The 22,207-nt window shown below is 63.7% G+C and overlaps 1 protein-coding gene across 1 annotated transcript in view; it reads right to left on the bottom strand.

Annotated features, from left to right (window-relative positions):
- Positions 1-20,405, bottom strand: part of LOC142905333 (spectrin alpha chain, non-erythrocytic 1-like) — a 34,444-nt gene extending 14,039 nt beyond the window's left edge. The window contains 23 exon segments of the mRNA XM_076056039.1: positions 858-1,008; positions 1,874-2,019; positions 2,974-3,183; positions 4,047-4,123; positions 5,141-5,300; positions 5,563-5,661; positions 6,749-6,881; positions 7,590-7,711; positions 8,765-8,787; positions 8,790-8,884; positions 9,559-9,639; positions 9,641-9,765; positions 11,405-11,509; positions 12,132-12,269; positions 12,422-12,553; positions 14,926-14,940; positions 15,700-15,862; positions 16,160-16,263; positions 17,081-17,227; positions 17,961-18,158; positions 18,923-19,022; positions 19,325-19,506; positions 20,254-20,405. Coding sequence (XP_075912154.1) covers positions 858-1,008; positions 1,874-2,019; positions 2,974-3,183; positions 4,047-4,123; positions 5,141-5,300; positions 5,563-5,661; positions 6,749-6,881; positions 7,590-7,711; positions 8,765-8,787; positions 8,790-8,884; positions 9,559-9,639; positions 9,641-9,765; positions 11,405-11,509; positions 12,132-12,269; positions 12,422-12,553; positions 14,926-14,940; positions 15,700-15,862; positions 16,160-16,263; positions 17,081-17,227; positions 17,961-18,158; positions 18,923-19,022; positions 19,325-19,506; positions 20,254-20,382 — 2,835 coding nt within the window. The 5' untranslated portion in view covers positions 20,383-20,405.
- Between the last annotated feature and the right edge of the window lie 1,802 nt (positions 20,406-22,207).

Here is a 22,207-nt window from a genome sequence, read left to right as displayed (position 1 = left end):
CCAACACGCACAGTGGCACACCGTCACACACCAACACGCACAGTCGCACACCGTCACACACCAACACGCACAGTCGCACACCGTCACACACCAACACGCACAGTCACACACCGTCACACACCAACACGTACAGTCGCACAGTCACACACCAACACGCACAGTCACACACCAACACGCACAGTCGCACACCGTCACACACCAACACGTACAGTCGCAGTCACACACCAACACGTACAGTCGCACAGTCACACACCAACACGGACAGTCGCACACCGTCACACACCAACACGCAGTCACACACCGTCACACGCAGTCGCACAGTCACACACCAACACGCACAGTCGCACAGTCACACACCAACACGGACAGCCGCACACCGTCACACGCAGTCGCACACCGTCACACACCAACACGCACAGTCGCACGCAGTCTCATAGTCACACACCGTCACACGCAGTCGCACAGTCACACACCAACACGCACAGTCGCACAGTCACACACCAACACAGACAGCCGCACACCGTCACACGCAGTCGCACACCGTTACACACCAACACGGACAGTCGCGCAGTCACACACCAACACGGACAGTCACACACCAACACGCACAGTCGCACAGTCACACACCAACACGCACAGTCACACACCGTCACACGCAGTCGCACACCGTCACACACCAACACGGACAGCTGCACAGTCACACACCAACACGCACAATCGCACAGTCACACACCAACATGGACAGCCGCACACCGTCACACGCAGTCGCACAGTCACACACCAACACGCACAGTCGCACGCAGTCGGACACAGTCGCACGCAGTCGGACAGTCGGACGCGCGCGAGGTGCCCCGGACCTTCATGATCTTCTGCAGGTTCCGCCAGGTCTCCTCCAGGGCTTCCATGGTGAACCAGGTGTACGGGTTGGAGGAGACGCGGTGACCCTTGATCTGCCGGTCCAGCTCCCCCAGCTGCAGGAAGTCTGCCTCCGCATGGCTCAGGGACGCCCTGGGGTAGTCGGGGTCGTGGGGTCGCGGGGTCGTGGGGTCACGGGGTCACAGGCAGAAGGGTCAGGGCAACGAGCGAGGAAAGAGAGGGTGTGAGTGTGTGTGTAAGAATGTGCGAGTGTGTGTGGTAGACAGGGTGTGTGTAAGCGCGTGTGAGTCTATGTGCGAGTGGTAGAGGGTGTGATGTGAGTGTGTGCATGGTAGAGAGGGTGTGAGTGTGTAAGAGCGTGTGAGTGCTAAAGAGGGTGTGAGTGTGTGTGTGTGGTAGAGGGTGTGTGTGTAAGAGTATGTGTGTGGTAGAAAGGGTGTGTGTGTGTGAGTCTGAGTGGTTGAGGGGGTGTGAGTGTGTGTGTGGTAGAGAGGGTGTGTGTGTGTGGTAGAGAGGGTGTGTGTGTGTGAGTCTGTGTGAGTGGTAGAGAGGGTGTTAGTGTGTGTGTGGTAGAGAGGGTGTGTGTAAGTCTGTGTGAGTGGTAAAGAGGGTGTGAGTGTATGTGTGTGGTAGAGAGGGTGTGTGTGTAAGTCTGTGTGAGTGGTAGAGATGGTGTGAGTGTGTGTGTAGTAGAGAGGGTGTGTGTAAGTCTGTGTGAGTGGTAGAGATGGTGCGAGTGTGTGTGTGGTAGAGAGGGTGTGTGTGTAAGTCTGTGTGAGTGGTAGAGAGGATGTGAGTGTGTGTGGTAGAGAGGTTGTGTGTAAGTCTGTGTGAGTGGTAGAGAGGGTGTGAGTGTGTGTGTGTGGTAGAGAGGGTGTGTGTGTGTAAGAGTATGTGTGTGGTACAGGGGGTGCGTGTAAGAGTGTGTCCCCCCCCCCCACCCGTGTGTCCCCCCACACCCATGCCCCCCGCCCCCCCCCCCCCCCCCGCGGCTCACCTGAAGGCTTCGTGCGCCTCCCGCAAGGCGCGGATCTCCTCGAGCGAGTTGCAGCGCACGGGGTCCGTGAGGTCCTCCTCGGCGTTCTCGAACCAGCTGTTGAACGCCGACGCCTTCTTGGCGAAGGTGAGGAACAGGTCCTCCACCTGCCCCCCGCACCACAACCGCCACCGCAATTACAATCACGACCACGATTACAATCGCGACCACGATTACAATCGCGACCGCCGCCGCCGCCATAGTCATCATCATCATCATAACCATCGCCACAACTCATCGCCACGATTACAATCGCCACCGCAATCACCGCACGCCACCACCGCCGTACAAGCACCACAATCGTCACCACAATCACAACCACCACAATCACAACCACCACAACAACCTTCACCACCACTAAAAACAAAGGATCCCCCCCCCACCCCGACAAAGACTTTTACACTGTTGGGGCAAGTGCTGTTAAGCAAGCACCAAAGACAAAGACCCCCCGTATAGCCTTGACAGACCGTAGGGGCAAGTGCTGTTAGCGAGCACCTATGAAGGCCGGAACGGTACACGAGGGGGTGGGTGGCCAGCACCACGCCCGACCGCCTTTGTCTCCCCAGTGGCGACGTTTACTACACACACAACACCAGGTATTCATTTGAGGCCTAGCTGACCTAGGGGAGGCCCAGGACCTGTTCAGATAATCGTCACTGGGTGTTGGCAATGAGCGGGAATCGAACCCGGATTGCCGGGTTCATAGCGCAGCGTAGTGCTAACCGCTACACTGTCGCTCCCCACATACACACACACGTACACACACGTACACACACACGTACACATACACACACGTACACACACACACGTACACACATACACACACACACCCGTACACACACACGTACACATACACACACACACGTACACACACACACACACCCGTACACATACACACACATACACACCCGTACACACACACACGTACACATACACACCCGTACACACACACACGTACACACACGGGTTCATAGCGCAGCGTAGCGCTAACCGCTACACTGTCGCTCCCACCACCACCACCATCACCACCACCCACCCCCCCCCCCCCTCCGGGACCGCACCTTGCGGTAGTGCAGCTGCGCCTCCAGCAGGCGCTGCTTGCGCGCCTGCGAGGCGGCGAGCAGCGAGTTCCAGCGGGTGATGAGGGCGGCGTGGCGCGCCTCGATGGCGCGCGCCTGCACGTGGCGCGCCGCCAGCAGCGTGTCCTTGAGCGCCGTGATGTTGGCGATGCCCTCCTGGTTGAACGCGTGGAGACCCGCGTCGAACGTCTCCTGCGGACGGCGGACGCGCGGGCACGGGTGAGCGCACGCGCGGAGGCACGGGCGAGGGCACGCGCAGACACGCGCAGATGTGCACAGGCACGGGGGATCGTCGCGCACAGACACGGGTGAGCACACACAGAGATGCACGCAGACACGGGTGAGCGCGTGCGCGCACACACAGACACGGGGGATCACACGCAGACATGGGGGGGGTGGGCTCTCACACAGAGGACACCACGCACAAAAACAAAACAGGCTTCACCGACTGTACGACTATTCTGGAACTCCGCAAGAAGCTCTGCTGGAGAGTTCTACTGTGGAGCTCTGCTCGAGGGCTCCACCACGGAGCTCCACTACAGGGCTCTGGCTGGAGGGCTTTACCGCGGGGGCCTCACAGCAGAGCTCCACGGCAGGGCTCTGCTGGAGGGCTCCAGGGCTTACCCGTCTCCTGCCTGAAGCAGTGTCTACCGCGCAGCGCGAGGGGCATCAACACACGGGGGGCGTGTAAAGTGGGGGCGGCTCTTTAAACAGCACCGCACTCTCAACCCCCCCAGGCGGTCGTCGGGGGGGGTCAGGGGTCGTCGGGGGGTAAGGGGTCGTAGGGGGGTCGTCGAGGGGGTCGTCGAGGGGGTCGTCGAGGGGGTCGTCGAGGGGGTCGTCGAGGGGGTCGTCGAGGGGGTCGTCGGGAGGTCGTTGAGGGGGTCGTCGAGGGGGTCGTCGAGGGGGTCGTTGAGGGGGTCGTCGGGAGGTCGTTGAGGGGGTCGTCGAGGGGGTCGTCGAGGGGGTCGTTGAGGGGGTCGTCGAGGGGGTCGTCGAGGGGGTCGTCGAGGGGGTCGTCGGGAGGTCGTCGAGGGGGTCGTCGGGGACGGCACCTGCTTGGTGAGCAGCGTCTGCACGGAGGAGAGGTCCCGGCCGTAGTCGTCTGTCTTCAGGCTGCTCTCCTTCTCGTCTGCAAGACGGCGCACACGCACAAGTCACTCGCTCAGTCACACGCACAAGACTCCGTCGCTCGCTCAGCCACTCGCACCGACCCAGCCACACGCACAAGTCACTCGCTCAGTCACACGCACAAGACTCCGTCGCTCGCTCAGCCACTCGCACCGACCCAGCCACACGCACAAGTCACTCGCTCAGTCACACGCACAAGACTCAGTCGCTCACTCGCTCAATCACACGCACAAGACTCAGTCGCTCACTCGCTCAGTCACACGCACTGACCCAGCCACTTGCTCAGTCGCTCGCTCAGTCACACGCACAAGACTCAGTCGCTCGCTCAGTCACACGCACAAGACTCAGTCGCTCGCTCAGTCACTCGCTTAGTCACACGCACAAGACTCAGTCGCTCGCTCAGCCACTCGCACTGACCCAGCCACACGCTCAGTCACTTGCTCAGTCACATGCACAAGACTCAGTCGCTCGCTCAGCCACTCACACTGACCCGGCCACACGCTCAGTCACTCGCTCAGTCACACGCACAAGACTCAGTCGCTCGCTCAGCCACTCGCACTGACCCAGCTACACGCTCAGTCACTTGCTCAGTCACATGCACAAGACTCAGTCGCTCGCTCAGCCACTCGCACCGATCCAGTCGCTCGCTTGCTCCCACCGACCCAGCCACTTGTTCGGTCACTCGCACCGATCCGGTTACTCACACCGATCCACCCAATCGCTCAGTCACTCGCTCCGATCCGGTCACTCGCTCGGTCACTCGCACCGACCCAGCCACTCACTAAGTCACTGGCACTGCCCCAGCCACTTGCTTAGTCACTCGTAGCGACCCAGCACACACGGACGAGCGTATTGTCTGTGTGTGCACGTGCATGTGCATGCGTGCGTTTTCATGCACATGTGTGTGCGCGCGTGCATGTGTGTGCGAGCGCGTGAATGTGTGAGTGCGCACACACGTGTGCACACGTGTGTGCGCGTGCGTGTGTGTGCGCGTGCGTGGCGTCCCCGCGGCGCGCACCGATCCAGGACTCGACGACGTCGGCCTTCCAGTTGAACTGCAGGAAGGCCGAGTTCTCCTCCAGCTTGGCCTTGCGCGTCGCGGCCGCCGAGGCCAGGCCGTCCACGCGCTCCCGTAGGCCCCGCATGCGCTCGCCAATCACCTTGGTGTGGTGGTTGTTCTGTGGCGCAACCAACGGCACAACCGCTCGACCGCTCACTCCACCGCACACACAACCACGTGCTCGCTCAACCGCTCGCTCGACCGCACGTTTGCTCGCTCGACCGCACACACAACCACGTGCTCGCTCAACCGCTCGCTCGACCGCCCGCTCACACAGAGACAGCATCGTAAACAAGCACGCAGAGGAACACTGCGTGCACACAACCACCACCGCACAACCGCCACCGCACAACCGCCACCGCGCGTGCCGCGGGCCCCACCGTGCGGATGAGCTGGTCCCCGCTGGCGCAGACGTCGTTGACGCGGTCGCGGTGGACGGCAAAGTCCGTCTCAAACGCCTCGTGCTTCTTCAGCAGGCCCTGCGGGAGAGAGGGGGGGGCGGAGAGTGAGGGGCACGCACGCACGCACGCACGCGTCCGCTCGCTCGCCCCTCATCACTCTCCATGCCGCTCACTCACCGCTCACTCGCTCGCCCGACCACCCGCCCGCCCGCTGCTCATTCACTCGCCCACCCGCTCAGCCGCTCGCTCGCCCGCCCGCCCACTCACTGCTCACTCGCTCACTCACCCGGCCGCCCACTGCTCACTCACTCGACCATCGCCTGCGTGTTCACTCACCCGCTCACCCTTTGTCACTCTCGAAGCCACTCACTCACCCGCTCACTGCTCACTCGCCCACCACTTACTCGCCCGCTCACCCCATCGCTCGTTCACTCACTCACCCGCTCAGCACCATCTCTCACTAATTCACACACCTGTAGCAACTGTAATTGAACAAAAATATCACCAACACCGCCAGCACGGACATAATCAGTCACCACCACCGCCGCACCAATACCCGCCATTCGCCACTAAGCGACGGTGACCTCACCACGGCGCCTGTGCCAAGCTAGGTGCACTTTGAGGCCACGTGAAGTGTCGTAAGGCTCGCCGGCAGGAGGTCACGGGACAGACCCAGGCGGTACCATGACCGGTAGATGCACCACCAACTGTACCCTCTACTCTGCCAACGTCCTGCATTTTAGCCCTCTGTTGTTGTTGAAGGGCGAATGCCTCCAACTGCCCAGTAGCAGCGTCCTTCACGAGCCTCTTCACCTCCACCACCGCTGCCGCCCACCACCACCGCCACCGCCTCCATGACCGCCACCACCATAATAACCACCACCACCACGACCGCCACCATGACCACCACCACCACGACCAATCACCGCCAACACGACCACCACCGCCGCCACCGCCAACACGACCACCACCGCTGCCACCGCCAACACGACCACAACCACCACGACCGCCACCATGACCACCACGACCACAACCAATCACCGCCACGACCACCGCCGCCGCCAACACGACCACGACCACAACAACACGACCACGACCACAACCACCACCGCCGCCGCCGCCCGCCAACACGACACGACCGCCACCGCCGGCGGCGGCTCCGCACCTGCACGGCGGCGAGCGTGTCTCCGTAGTCCTCGCTGCCGACCAGGTTGAGCTTCTCGTTGATCCAGGCCTCCTCCTCCTCCACGTTGGCCACGAACTGCTGGTAGTCGAGCGACTCCTCCAGCCGCTGGCCCCTGCGAGCGCGCACCGAGGCCCTGAGCGCCTGCCCGAGCGCCGTCGCCAACGCACGTCTCCCCGTGTGTTCACCCCCCGTGCGTGTCGCCCGCCCCGCCGTGTCAACACCGTGTGTCGCCCCCACCCCCCCCCCCGTGCGTCCCTCCGTACATCTCCTCCTCGTGCGTCCTTCCCGCGTGTCCGCTCCCCACGTCTCCCCCCCCACGTCTCCCCTCCCCCCACCGTGTACCCTCCCCCCCCACCGTGTGTACCCTCCCCCCCCCACCGTGTACCCTCCCACCCACCGTGTACCCTCCCCCCCACCGTGTACCCTCCACCCACCGTGTACCCTCCCCCCCACCGTGTACCCTCCCCCCCCACCGTGTACCCTCCCACCCACCGTGTACCCTCCCCCCCACCGTGTACCCTCCCACCCACCGTGTACCTCCCCCCCACCGTGTACCCTCCCCCCACCGTGTACCCTCCCCCCCACCGTGTACCCTCCCACCCACCGTGTACCCTCCCCCCCACCGTGTACCCTCCCCCACCACCGTGTACCCTCCCCCCCCCATGCATCTCACCCCCCCCGTGCCTCCCCACATGTCCCCACCCCCACGTCTCCCCGCGCGCCCCCCCCCTGCCCCGCCCACCCCCCCCCCTGCCCCCGTGCACCCCCTCCCGCCCCACCCACCCCCGCCCCACCCCCCCCTGCCCCCGTGCGTCTCCACCTGGCCGTGGCGTGCTCCTTGAGCTCCCTCCAGTGCTCCCCGAACTGGCGCAGCCTCTGCTCGATCTCCCCCTTCCCGATGGTGTTCTCCGCCACCAGCTTCTTGCCCGACTCCTGCACCGCCTGGGGGCAGCAGCAGCAGCAGCAGCAAGGGCAGCAGCAGTGGCAGGAGGGGCGGCGGCAGCAGTGGCAGCAGTGGCAGGAGGGGCAGCAGTGGCAGCAGTGGCAGGAGGGGCGGCGGCAGCAGTGGCAGGAGGGGCAGCAGCAGCAGCAATGGCAGGAGGGGTGGCGGCAGCAGTGGCAGCAGTGGCAGGAGGGGCAGCAGCAGCAATGGCAGGAGGGGCAGCAGCAGTGGCGGCAGGAGGGGCAGCAGCAATGGCAGGAGGGGTGGCGGCAGCAGTGGCAGCAGTGGCAGGAGGGGCAGCAGCAGCAGCAATGGCAGGAGGGGCAGCAGCAGTGGCGGCAGCAGCAGCAAGGCAGCAGCGTCGCTCGTGAGATGGCGCAGCGGGGGAGGGGGGGGCATCTTCGCCACGCCCGTCGGACACCAGCATGGCGGTGGTGTGCGGGGATGGTACCCGGAGTGCATGGGGGCGGTACGTGGGTGGGGGGGCAGTAAGTGGGTGGGGGGGGGGCGGTACGTGGGTGGGGGGGGCAGTAAATGGGTGGGGGGGGGGGTGGTACGTGGGTGGGGAGGGGCGGTACGTGGGTGGTGGGGGGGGGTACCTGGATGGCGGGGAGCGGTACGTGGGTGTGGTGGGGGGGAGTACGTGGGTGTGGTGGGGGTACCTGGATGGCAGGGAGCGGTACGTGGGTGTGGTGGTGGGGGGGTACGTGGGTGTGGTGGGGGGTACCTGGATGGCAGGGAGCGGTACGTGGGTGTGGTGGTGGGGGGGTACGTGGGTGTGGTGGGGGGTACCTGGATGGCAGGGAGCGGTACGTGGGTGTGGTGGTGGGGGGGTACGTGGGTGTGGTGGGGGGTACCTGGATGGCAGGGAGCGGTACGTGGGTGTGGTGGTGGGGGGGGTACGTGGGTGTGGTGGGGGTACCTGGATGGCAGGGAGCGGTACGTGGGTGTGGTGGTGGGGGGGTACGTGGGTGTGGTGGGGGGTACCTGGATGGCAGGGAGCGGTACGTGGGTGTGGTGGTGGGGGGGTACGTGGGTGTGGTGGGGGGTACCTGGATGGCAGGCTCGTGGGCCGCAGCTCTGCCTCCAGCCGCTTGTGTTTCTTGCGCAGGTTCTGCACCCCCGTGAGGTCTCGGCCGTAGTCCTCAGAGCCCACCAGCAGCTTCTTCTCTCTACAAAGACGAAGGGGGTTGGGGGGGGGGCGGTGCAAGGTGGGGGGGCGAGGGGCCACGCACACGGGGGAGGAGGGACGGTCGGGTCAGTACACAGCAGCAGCAGCAGCAGCACACTAGGACAGACGCAAAGGTAAAGATCACTGCTAGCAGGAGGTCACGTGACAGACCCTGCAGGTGCCGTGGGTCGACTGAGATCACCGGCAGATGCACCACCTGTGCCACCCACTGTGCCAGGCTAGGTGCATGAGCTCACGGGACAGACCCTGCAGGTGCCGTGGATGTCTACTGACTGAGATCACCGGCAGATGCACCACCTGTGCCCCCTACTGTGCCAGGCTAGGTGCAGGAGGCCTCGGGACAGACCCTGCAGGTGCCGTGGGTCGACCGACTGAGATCACCGGTAAGATGCACCACCAGCTGTACCCCCCCTACTGTGCCAACAGACACAGACAAAGGTCCCCACCCGTATAGCCTTCGACGCGCTGTCGGGGCAAGCGCTGTAAGCGCGCGCAGACACAACAACGACTACAAGTCCATCCAACCGCTCCCCCCCACCCAAAACTAACCCGCGACCCTCCTGTGCACACCAGGGCGAGGGAGACAACGCCTTCTTAGCCACCCAGCCCTTCCCCCCGCCCACCGCTACCCCCCCCCTCTCCGGCGGCGCTCACTTGATCCAGGACTCCTCGTCGTCGAGGTCACGGAAGAACTGGTGCAGGCGGTGCGACTCGCCGAGGCGCGCCTGCCGGGCGCGCCGCTTCCACCACGCGGCCGAAGCGGTCGTTGACGGCGTCGCGCTTGGCCCGCACGGCCGCCGGGTCGAACGCGTCGCTCGCCATCAGGCTCTCGGCCTGCGAGTTCAGGTCCTTGAGCCGGTCCTGGGGAGGAAGGGACGGGGTCGGGGGGGTCGACGGGGGTCACGCGGCCGTGGAGTCTCGCGGCGACGCGGGGATTCGGCGCCGTGGATCGGTGGTGTGCCACGGAGGAGCCGTGTGTTGTGGTGGTTGTGCTGTGTGTGTGTAGGAGCCGTGTGTTGTGGTGGCGGTTGTGCTGTGTGTGTGTAGGAGCCGTGTGTTGTGCTGGCGGTTGCGCTGTGTGTGTGTAGGAGCCGTGGTTGTGGTGGTTGTGCTGTGTGTGTGTAGGAGCCGTGTGTTGTGGTGGCGCTGTGTGTGTGTAGGAGCCGTGGTTGTGGTGGTTGTGCTGTGTGTGTGTAGGAGCCGTGGTTGTGGTGGTCATGATCTGTGTGTGTGTGTAGGAGCCGTGGTTATGGTGGTTGTGCTGTGTGTGTGTAGGAGCCGTGGTTGTGGTGGTCATGATCTGTGTGTGTGTGTAGGAGCCGTGGTTGTGGTGGTTGTGCTGTGTGTGTGTAGGAGCCGTGGTTGTGGTGGCGGTTGCGCTGTGTGTGTGTGTAGGAGCCGTGGTTGCGGTGGCGGTTGTGCTGTGTGTGTGTGTAGGAGCCGTGGTTGTGGTGGCGGTTGCGCTGCGAGTGGAGTAGCCGTGGTGGTCATGATCTGTGTGTGTGTGGAAGAGCCGTGGTTGTGGTGGTTGTGCTGTGTGTGTGTCTAGGAGCCGTGGTTGTTGTGGTAGTTGTGCTGTGTGTGTGTAGGAGCCGTGGTTGTTGTGATGGTTGTGCTGTGTGTGTGGAGGAGCCGTGGTTGTTGTGATGGTTGTGCTGTGTGTGTGTGTAGGAGCCGTGGTTCTTGTGGTGGTTGTGCTGTGTGTGTGTAGGAGCCATGGTTGTTGTGACGGTTGTGCTGTGTGTGTGTAGGAGCCGTGGTTGTTGTGATGGTTGTGCTGTGTGTGTGTAGGAGCCGTGATTGTTGTGACGGTTGTGCTGTGTGTGTGTAGGAGCCGTGGTTGTTGCGATGGTTGTGCTGTGTGTGTAGGAGCCGTGGTTGTTGTGACGGTTGTGCTGTGTGTGTGTAGGAGCCGTGGTTGTTGTGACGGTTGTGCTGTGTGTGTGTGTAGGAGCCGTGGTTGTTGTGATGGTTGTGCTGTGTGTGTGTGTAGGAGCCGTGGTTCTTGTGATGGTTGTGCTGTGTGTGTGTAGGAGCCGTGGTTGTTGTGACGGTTGTGCTGTGTGTGTGTAGGAGCCGTGGTTGTTGTGACGGTTGTGCTGTGTGTGTGTAGGAGCCGTGGTTGTTTTGACGGTTGTGCTGTGTGTGTGTGTAGGAGCCGTGGTTCTTGTGGTGGTTGTGCTGTGTGTGTGTAGGAGCCGTGGTTGTTGTGACGGTTGTGCTGTGTGTGTGTGTAGGAGCCGTGGTTGTTGTGACGGTTGTGCTGTGTGTGTGTAGGAGCCGTGGTTGTTGTGACGGTTGTGCTGTGTGTGTGTAGGAGCCGTGGTGGTTGTGGTGGTTGTGCTGTGTGTGTGTAGGAGCCATGGTTGTTGTGATGGTTGTGCTGTGTGTGTGTAGGAGCCGTGGTTGTTGTGATGGTTGTGCTGTGTGTGTGTAGGAGCCGTGGTTGTTGTGACGGTTGTGCTGTGTGTGTGGTGGTTGTGCCGTGCCAGCGCCGCACCCCGTGTGCCGAGATGTCCGTGTCCAGCAGCTGGTGCTTCTTGAGCAGGTTGTTCACGGACGCCAGGTCCTTCCCATAATCCTCGGAGGCGAGCAGCGCCTCCACCTGCACCAAGCGGAAAGGAAGGGTGGGGGGGGGCAGCAGCAACAGCGTCACCAGGTGGGGGTGGTGAGGGTAGTGGTGGGGGTGGTGAGGGTGGTGAGGGTGGTGAGGGTGGTGGGGGTGGTGGTGAGGGTGTTGGGGGTGGTGGTGAGGGTGGTGGGGGTGGTGGGAGTGGTGAGGGTGGTGGGGGTGGTGGTGAGGGTGTTGGGGGTGGTGGTGAGGGTGGTGGGGGTGGTGGGGGTGGTGAGGGTGGTGAGGGTGGTGGAGGTGGTGAGGGTGGTGAGGGTGGTGGGGGTGGTGGGGGTGGTGGAGGCGGTGAGAGGGGTGGGGGCGGTGAGGGTGTTGGGGGTGGTGGTGAGGGTGTTGGGGGTGGTGGGGACGGTGGCGGTGGAGTCTGTGGTGGAGGAGGCGATGGCGGTGGAGGCGATGGGGTGGAGGCGGCGGTGGCGGCGGTAGTGGAGGAGGCGGCGGTGGTGGAGGGCGCGGTGGTGGGCGGTGGAGTCTGTGGTGTGGTGGCGGTGGAGGTGGAGGCAGTAGTGGAGGAGGCGGCGGTGGTGAAAGCGATGGAGGCGCGGTGGAGTCTGTGGGCCGGTGGCTCCGATGAGGGTTGGGGGGGGGGCAGCACCTCCGAGAGCCAGAAGTCAAAGTCCTTGATGCCGGTGTTGAAGTTCTGCTGCCGGTTGGCCTCCTTGAGCTTCTGGCTCTTCTCGGAAGACTTGCGCACCAGGTAGTCCCACTGCTCCGTCAGCGTCTTCATGCGCATCTACCCGAGCACACGGCAACGTAGTCACGGCGACGTGGTCGGCGTGGTCGCCGTCGCCGCGGCGACCTGGTCACCGCGTCGACGACGCCACGGCAAACTTCGCCGAAACTGCTCCCCCCTGCCTCCTCCCTCTCCTCTCCGGCCCCCCTCACCTGCACGGCGTCCTCGCTGCCAGCGCAGCCGCCGTGGCCGATGAGCGACTTGCCGGTCTCCACGACGCCGCGGATCCGGTCGGCGTTGGCCTGCAGCTCCGCCTCGAACGCCTGGTGCTTCTGGTGCTTGCTCTGATGGGGGGGGGGGGGCGGGGGGGGGGCACGGGGGGCAGGGGTGGAGGGCGGCGGTCACGCCGAGAAAGGAGACGCGGTCAGCCACGGCACAGCACACGCCCTCGCTCGACCACAACGCTCCCCGCACCGCTCGGCGCGCTCCACACCGCTCAGCACCGCTCACCACACTCCACACCGCTCACCACGCTCCACACCGCTCACCACGCTCCACACTGCTCACCACGCTCCACACCGTTCACCACGCTCACCACGCTCCACACCGCTCACCACGCTCCACACCGCTCACCATGCTCACCACGCTTCACACCGCTCACCACGCTCACCACGCTCACCACCGCTCACTCCACTCCACACCACTCACCACGCTCCACACCGCTCACCACGTTCACCACCGCTCACTCCGCTCCACACCGCTCACCACGCTCCACACCACACACCACGCTCACCACGCTCCACACCGCTCACCACGCCCACCACGCTCACCACGCTCCACGTTGCTCACCACGCTCAGTACCGCTCACCACGCTCCACACCGCTCACTCCGCTCCACACCGCTCACCATGCCCCACACCGCTCACCACGCTCACCACGCCCCACACCGCTCACCACACCGCTCACCACGCCCCACACCGCTCACCACGCCCCACATCGCTCACCATGCTCCACACCGCTCACCACGCTCCACACCGCTCACCACGCTCCACACCGCTCACCACGCTCCACACCGCTCACCACGCTCCACACCGCTCACCACGCCCCACATCGCTCACCACGCTCCACACCGCTCACCACGCTCCACACCGCTCACCACCGCTCACCACGCTCCACACCGCTCACCACGCTCACCACACGGGCCCAGGTTGGAGATGCCCTCTCAAGTGTCTCAATGGGAGAGCCTGAGGCTCATCGAGCCAGACTGGGGGCCTTCCAAAGAACCAAAAGGTTTTTTGCTTCACAAGCCCGCGGGGCTCAGGGAAATGCCCGAGGCTCACAGAGCCAAGCGAAGGCATTTCTGCTGAGCACGAAGGCGGTGAGAATGTGGCAACCGGTAGAGCTCACGGCAGCCCCACCACGGCACCGACCCCCACCCCTCACGAGCGATGGAACCGGCTGTGAACACCAGGTTAGAAATGGACCGTACCACCACAGACTAGAGATGGGGGACAGCTGTGAACACCAGGTTAGACGTGGACCGTACCAACACAGCGTCAAGAGATGGTGGGTGGTGGGTGAGCTGTGAACACCACGTTAGATGTGGACCGTACCAACACAGAGACTAGAGATGGTGGATGAGCTGTGAACACCACGCTAGATGTGGACCGTACCAACACAGAGACTGGAGATGGGGGGAGAGCTGTGAACACCAGGTTAGACGTGGACCGTACCAACACAGCGTCAAGAGATGGGGGAGGGCTGTGAACACCAGGTTAGACGTGGACCGTACCAACACAGCGTCAAGAGATGGGGGAGGGCTGTGAACACCACGTTAGCCGTGGACCGTACCAACACAGCGTCAAGAGATGGGGGAGGGCTGTGAGCACCACATTAGATGTGGACCGTACCAAACAGCGTCAAGAGATGGGGGACAGCTGTGAACCAGGTTAGACGTGGACCGTACCAACACAGCGTCAAGAGATGGGGAAGGGCTGTGAACACCACGTTAGATGTGGACTGTACCAACACAGCGTCAAGAGATGGGGGAGGGCTGTGAACACCAGGTTAGACGTGGACCGTACCAACACAGCGTCAAGAGATGGAGAAGGGCTGTCAACACCACGTTAGATGTGGACCGTACCAACACAGAGACTGGAGATGGCGGGAGAGCTGTGAACACCAGGTAAGAGGTGGACCCGCACCACCACAGCGGCAAAACATGGGGGAGAGCTGTGAGCACCAGGTTAGACGTGGACCATACCACCACAACGTCTGGAAATTGGGGGGTGGAGCGGAGGGTGACGTGAGCCAGGTGGGTGGAGGTGGGTGGGGGTTAGGAGGGACCGATGGCACCAGCGAGGAGAGGAATGAGGACAGTCGCGCCCCTTCCCCTCCCAGACGGGAAGCCGGGGAAACCTCGGGGGAGGGGAGGGGGGGGCACAAGCAGCCCCGTCGCCCGGCACCACGCGGGGAAAGTGGCAAACGCCCGAGATTCAAATTCCGCGTTGCCCTCCCGCGTGGTCGGGGGGGTGGGGGGGGGGAAGAGGTGGGGTTTGTCTGGGAGGGGAGCAGCACCACGAGCCCGCGAGACCCCCACACCCGACGGGCGCATGCAGAGACGGTGGAACGGATGGGTGGAGGGAGGGGAGAGAGAGAGAGAGAGAGGGGACGGCTACGGCGGAACGCACGACACGCGGCTAACCGCGGCAACTTACCAGCAACTTGGACAGCTGCCAGCCGCGCGGGGAGAAAGGAGACAGAGAGAGTTAAACAGTCGGCGCGGAGCGCAACGCCGCGGTTTTCCTGCCCCAGCCACCCCACCCACCACCCCCCCCCCCCGCCCGCCGCCCGGCCGCTCTTCCTCACGGCGCCACGACTCCAATTGGCGTGAGCGCAACTCTCCGTGCGTGCTTCTCCGCGCGCACTCCTCGGCTTTTATTCTGCAGTCTTCATCAGCGGCCGCCATCAACTCCCCCCCCCCCACCCCCCCACCCGCAACAAACGCAGCCGACGGCCATCACTGGGCGGCGACCCCCGACCAGTGACCCCGGCCCGTGACCCCGTGACTCCAGGCCACGACCCAGGCCCGTAACCCCAGCACGCGACCCCGTGACCCGGCCTGTGACTCCAGGCCACGACCCATGACCCCAGGTCCACGACCCCGTGACCCAGCCTATGACTCCAGTCCACGTCCCATGACCCAGGTCCGCGACCCCGTGACCCGGCCTGTGACTCCAGGCCACGACCCATGACCCAGGTCCGCGACCCCGTGACCCGGCCTGTGACTCCAGTCCACGACCCATGACCCAGGTCCGCGACCCCAGCCCGCGACCCCGTTACCCGGCCTGTGACTCCAGTCCACGACCCATGACCCAGGTCCGCGACCCCGTGACCCGGCCTGTGACTCCAGTCCACGACCCATGACCCAGGTCCGCGACCCCGTGACCCGGCCTGTGACTCCAGCCCACGACCGCGGCCTCGGCGCTCACCTGGATGTTGGTGGGGTCCTTGTAGGACTCGTCGGTGGCCGTCTGCAGCTTCTCGCTGATCCACGCCTCGATCTCGTCCACGTCGCGGCTGAACTGCTGCAGGTTCTGCGACTCGCCCAGCTTCGAGCGCTTGTCGATCATCTGCGCCTTCAGCCGCCGCCACCTGCGGGCGCGGGCACGGCCAAATGTGGGCACGGACGCACGCACGGACACGGACGCGCGCTTGGACGCCAAGAACCACGGACGTCTTTCGCCACCGAATGGCGGCGGCGTCACTGCGGTGGACGTTGAGGGGGACGTTGAGGGGGACCACGTGAAGTCGTTAAGGGTTCCCCTCGCCGCTGCCAGGAAGTGTCGGGACGGACCCAGGTTCCATCGGGTACAACCGGGATGACCGACGCACACGCGCGCTGACGCACACGCGCGGACGCAGACGCCCCCGCCGCCCCCCCCAACTCACCGGTCGAGCACCTCGTCACGCCGGTGTCCGATCTCGCCCTTGGCGTAGTGATCCGACGAGATCAGCTCATCGGCAAACGACTGCAGCGCGGCGATCTTCTCCTCCTGCATCGACGCGCGCGAACACACGTGAACACACACGTGAACACCCACACGCGGACACACACGTGAACGCACACGTGAATGCACACGTGAACACCCACACGCGAACACGCGCGAACACGCGCGAACACGCGCGAACACGCGCGAACACGCGCGAACACGCGCGAACACGCGCGAACACGCGCGAACACGCGCGAACACGCGCGAACACGCGCGAACACCCACACGCGAACACAGGTGAACACACACGAACACACGTGAACACACAAACGCGAACACACACACGCGAACACACGTGAACACACACACACGAACACACGAACAAAGACAAAGATCCCCCGTGTAGTCTTAACAGACTGTTGGGGCAAGTGCTGTTAGCGAGCACCTATGAAGGCCGGCACGGCACACGAGGAGGTGGGTGGCCAACACCACGCCCGGCCGCCTTTGTCTCCCCAGCGACGATGTTTACTACACACCGCACCAGGTACTCATTTGAGGCCGAGTCGACCTAAAGCAGTCCCGGGACCGGTTCAGATAATCGTCACCGGTGTTGGCCGTGAGCGGGAATCGAACCCGGGTCGCCAGGTTCGTAGCGCAGCGTAGCGCTAACCCCCCCTACACCACCGCTCCCCGCACGCGAGCCCACACGCACCCGCGCAGCCGATTAAAAAGACACCGCCTCTAGGCCGTAGACAACACCGCACCGCGTACGGGAACCACCACCAACCCGCGCCCCTCCACTCCACTCTCTCCAACACGACCGCCGCCACACGTCCACACGGCTACGCGCACGCACGCCCCGTGGGGTTTGGGTGGGCACCTGCACGTTGATGGCCTTGTCGAAGTCCTCGTGCTTCTTGATGAGCGCCTCGACGCTGTCCAGCGAGTCGCCCTTGTCGTCCACAGCCAGGAAGGCCTCGCGCGACGCCATCCAGCCCTCGGCCTGCTCGCAGTCTCGGTTGAACAGCTGTGGGGGGGGGGGGGGGTGGCAGGGGTGGGGGTGGCACGGGGACAGGCGGGTCAGTACGCAGCAGGACGGTCACAAAGATAAAGGTCCCCACCCGTATCGCCTTCAACGGGCTGTCGGGGCAAGTGCTGTTAAGCGAACACAGACAACAACAACAACAGCGGCAGCCGCCATTCGGTGACGTCGCCGCGGCGCCTGTGCCGGGCCCAGGCCTCGTGAAGTTGTCGAACACTCGCTGGCAGGTCACGGGACAGACCCTGCAGGCGCCGTGAGTTGACCAACTGAGATGACTGGCCGATGCACCACCTGTGGCCCCTACTGTGCCAGGCTAGGTGCAGGAGGTCACGGGACAGACCCAGCAGGTGCCACGGGTTGACCGACTGAGATGACCGGTAGATGCATCACCTGTGCCACCCCACTGTACCAGGCTAGGTGCAGGAGGATGTCACGGGACAGACCCAGCAGGTGCCACGGGTTGACCGACTGAGATGACCGGTAGATGCATCACCTGTGCCACCCCACTGTACCAGGCTAGGTGCAGGAGGATGTCACGGGACAGACCCTGCAGGGTGCCATGGGTTGACCGATTGAGATGACTGGCCGATGGCACCGCTACCCGACAACGCAGCACACAGACCGACCGACCGACCGACGGCAGAGTGTGGCGAGCGCCGGCTGTGCGGTGACCGCGGCGAGCGGCGCGGTGAGCGAGCGAGCGAGCGAGCAAGGTTACCTGCAGCTCCAGGCACTGGTCGAGCATCATGCGCCGCGTGGCCCAGGCCTTCTCGAGGCCCGAGCGCTCGCGGTCCAGGCCCGCCAGCTTGTCCCGCACCTCCGCGCTTGCGTAGTGGTTGCGGTCCAGCAGCTGCTGCCCAAACTGCTCAAACGCCTGGAAGGTGCCGGTGCGAGCGTCCATCTCCGTGCGGTGCTCCTGCGCGGGGGAGGGGTGGGGGAGGTGGGGGGGGGGGGGGTCGCGGGGTCACGGTGAAGCGAGATAATCGGGGGCCCGGTTCGGGCGCGTGCGGTGTGTGTGTGTGTACACGTGGTGTGTGTGTGTGTGTACACGTGGTGTGTGTACACGTGGTGTAAGTGTGCATGCGGTGCGTGTACGCGGTGTGTGCACACACGTGTATGTGTGTACAAGTGGTGTGTGCGTGTGTACACGTGGTGTGTGTGCGTGTGTACACGTGTGTGTGTATGCGTGTATACACGTGTGTGTACACGTGTGTGTGTGTGTGTGTGCGTGTATACACGTGTGTGTGTGTACACGTGGTGTGTGTGTGTATACACGTGTGTGTACACGTGTGTGTGTGTGTGCGTGTATACACGTGTGTGTGTGTACACGTGTGTGTGTGTGTGTGCGTGTATACACGTGTGTGTGTGTACACGTGTGTGTGCGTGTATGCAGCTGTGTGTGCGTGTATACACGTGTGTGTACACGTGTGTATGTGTACACGTGTGTGTGCGTGTGTGTACACGTGGTGTGTGTGTGTGTATACACGTGTGTGTACACGTGTGTGTGTGTGTGTGTATACACGTGTGTGTGTGTACACGTGTGCGTGTGTGTGTATACACGTGTGTGTGTGTGTACACGTGTGTGTGTGTGTATACACGTGTGTGTGTGTACACGTGTGTGTGTGTATACACGTGTGTGTGTGTGTGTATACACGTGTGTGTGTGTCTGCGTGTGTCTACCTGGTGGCGCTCCAGCAGAGCCTCGGCCCCCGTCACGTCCTTGGCGAGCTCCTCGGACGACACGAGCCCCCGGATCCCGTTCATCCACGACATGAGGTCCCTGCAGTACAGCGGACAACCGGGGACACGCGGGGGTCACGGGGGAGACACGGGGGTCATGGGGGAGACACGGGGGTCATGAGGGTCACCAGGACGTGGGGGGTCATGGGGGAGTGGAGACGCTGGGTCACGGGGGAGGCATGGAGGTCACAGGGGATATGAGAGTCACGGAGGTCACCAGGACACGGGGGTCACGGGTGGCACCGGGGAGACACAGGGGGACACACGGGGGACACACGTGGAAGCCATGAGGGGGGAGACACGGTGGGGGAGGCGGGGGGGAGTCGAGGGAGGGCAGCGCACCGGAAGTCGGAGAGGAAGCGCTGCAGGTCGTGCGAGTCGTTGAGTCGCCCCTTGCGCTGGTCGGCACGCTTCACCAGCGCGCCCCACGCCTGGTTCAGCTCCGTGCGCTTCTCCTGCAGGTCGCCCGCCGACTCGGGGTGACTCTGGGTCAGCCGATCCGCCGTCTCGTCCAGGGAGTTCACCTGCGAGGGTGGGCGACGGCGAGGGGGGGGGGTCACACCTCCGTCATTCGCATCGCGAGGTCATGGCGGCCGCGTGTCGTTTTTTGACGCGTCACGCTCGCACGAGCGCACAAATACAAAGATGCCCCGCACCCCCCCACCACCCCGGATAGCCTCAACAGGCAGGTGGGGCAAGTGCCGTTAGCGAGCAGCAGCAGCACCTAGGAAGGCCGGCACTGTGGCACACGAGGGGGTGGGTGGCCAGCGCCCTGCCCGGCCGCCTTTGTCTCCCCCAGTGGCGACGTTCACTACACACCGCACCAGATACTCATTTGGGGCTGAGTTGAGGCCCAGGACCGGTTGAGATAATCGTCACCGGTGTTGGCCCTGAGCGGGAATCGAACTGGGGCCGCCGGGTTCCTAGCGCAGCGTAGCGCTAGCCACTACACACGCGCACACACACACGCGCACGCACACACGCGCACACACACACACACGCACACACACGCGCACACACACACACACACGCGCACGCACACCCACGCACACACACACACACACGCGCGCGCACACACGCGCGCGCACACACGCGCGCACACACGCGCACACACACACACACACGCGCGCACACACACACACACGCACACACACACACACACACACGCACACACACACACACGCACACACACACACACACACGCGCACACACACACGCACGCGCACTCTCTCGGGACGGTACACCCCTGGCTGCTGGCGCCCGGCCCTGACCTTGTCGCCGAGGGCGGCGAGGTCGCGCTCGAAGCCCTCGTGCTTGCGCTGCAGCGCCTGCACGCTCGCCAGGTCGTGCCCAAAGTTGTCCGTGTTGAGCGCCTGGTTCTTCTCCTCGATCCACTCCATCGTCTCGTCCGCATCCCTGGGCGGGCGGGCGGACGAGTTAGTGGGTGGGTGAGTGGGGGGGTGAGTGAGTGGGTGGGTGGGTGGGTCAGTGGGTGAGTGGGGGGGTGAGTGAGTGAGTGGGTGGGTGGGTCAGTGGGTGAGTGGGCGGGTGAGTGAGTGAGTGGGTGGGTGGGTCAGTGGGTGAGTGGGCGGGTGAGTGAGTGAGTTAGTGGGTGGGTCAGTGGGTGAGTGGGGGGGTAAGTGAGTGACTGGGTGGGTGGGTCAGTGTGTGAGTGGGGGCTGAGTGAGTGAGTGGGTGGGTGGGTCAGTGGGTGAGTGGGCGGGTGAGTGAGTGGGCCAGCAAGTGGATGAGTGAGTGGGTGAGTGGGCGGGCGGGTGAGCGGGTGGGTAAGGTGGGTGGGGCAGTTGAGTGAGTGGGTGATTGAGTGAGTCAGTGGTTGGGTGGGGTGAGTGAGTGAGTGGGTCAGTGAGTGAGTGGATAAGTGGGTGGGTGTGTCAGTGGGTGGGTGAGTGAGTGGGTAGGTGAGTGAGTGGGTGAGCAGGTGAGTGGGTCGGTGAGTGGGTGGATGAGTGGGCGAGTGAGTGAGTGGGTGGGCAGGTGAGTAAGTGGGTGGGTAACTAGGTGGGTGGGTGAGTAGGTGTCCGAGCGAGCGAGTGGGCGAGTGTGGTGAGGGTACCGTGGAATCGCTGCACTTCGTGAGCGCTGCCCAGGCTCTGGGACCGTTCCTCAGCGAGGTCTTGCAGCGCCTTCCAGCGGTCGTTCAGCTCCTGCTCACCACCACGCACTCACCAGCATCACCACCCACCCCGCTCACCACACACTCACCACTCGCACTACCCACCCCTCTCACCACGCACTCACCACGCTCACCACCCACCCGCTCACCGCCCTCACCATCCACCCGCTCACCACGCACACTCGCCACCGCCCTCACCAACCGCTCAATAACCCTCACCACGCTCACCACCCACCCGCTTACCGCCGTCACCAACCACCCGCTCACCACGCACTCGCTACCCTCACCACCCACACTACCCTCACAACCAACCCGCTCACCACGCACACTCGCCACCGCCCTCAACAACCGCTCAATAACTCTCACCACGCTCACCACCGACCGCGCTCACCTTGATGCTGTTGAAGGTGGCCACGGACTGCACCGCCGTCTTCACCGTCTGCCACGGAAAAAATCGTCGTCAGCAACCGGCGGCCGGAATTGGCGTTACCCCAATCCACGTGCCGACCCAACCACCCGCCCGCGTGCCGGGCCAAGGGAGAGGATCTCCCGTCGTCATCGCGTGAAGTGGTCATCATCTTGTGAAGTGGTCGTCACCGTGTGAAGTGGTCGTCATCGTCACCGTGTGAAGTGGTCGTCATCGTCACCATGTGAAGTGGTCGTCATCGTGTGAAGTGGTCGTCACCATGTGAAGTGGTCGTCATCGTCACCGTGTGAAGTGGTCGTCACAGTGTGAAGTGGTCGTCATCGTCACCGTGTGAAGTGGTCGTCACCGTGTGAAGTGGTCGTCATCGTCACCGTGTGAAGTGGTCGTCACAGTGTGAAGTGGTCGTCATCGTCACCGTGTGAAGTGGTCGTCACCGTGTGAAGTGGTCGTCATCGTCACCATGTGAAGTGGTCGTCATGGTCACCGTGTGAAGTGGTCGTCACCGTGTGAAGTGGTCGTCATCGTCACCGTGTGAAGTGGTCGTCACCGTGTGAAGTGGTCGTCACCGTGTGAAGTGGTCGTCACGGTGTGAAGTGGTCGTCATCGTCACCGTGTGAAGTGGTCGTCATCGTCACCGTGTGAAGTGGTCGTCACCATGTGA

This window comes from Petromyzon marinus, chromosome 74 (assembly GCF_048934315.1).
Source record: "Petromyzon marinus isolate PM22_M1 ecotype Great Lakes invasive population chromosome 74, UKy_Petmar_22M1.pri1.0, whole genome shotgun sequence".
NCBI lineage: Eukaryota > Metazoa > Chordata > Hyperoartia > Petromyzontiformes > Petromyzontidae > Petromyzon > Petromyzon marinus.
This window is presented reverse-complemented; position numbering and strand designations above follow the sequence as displayed.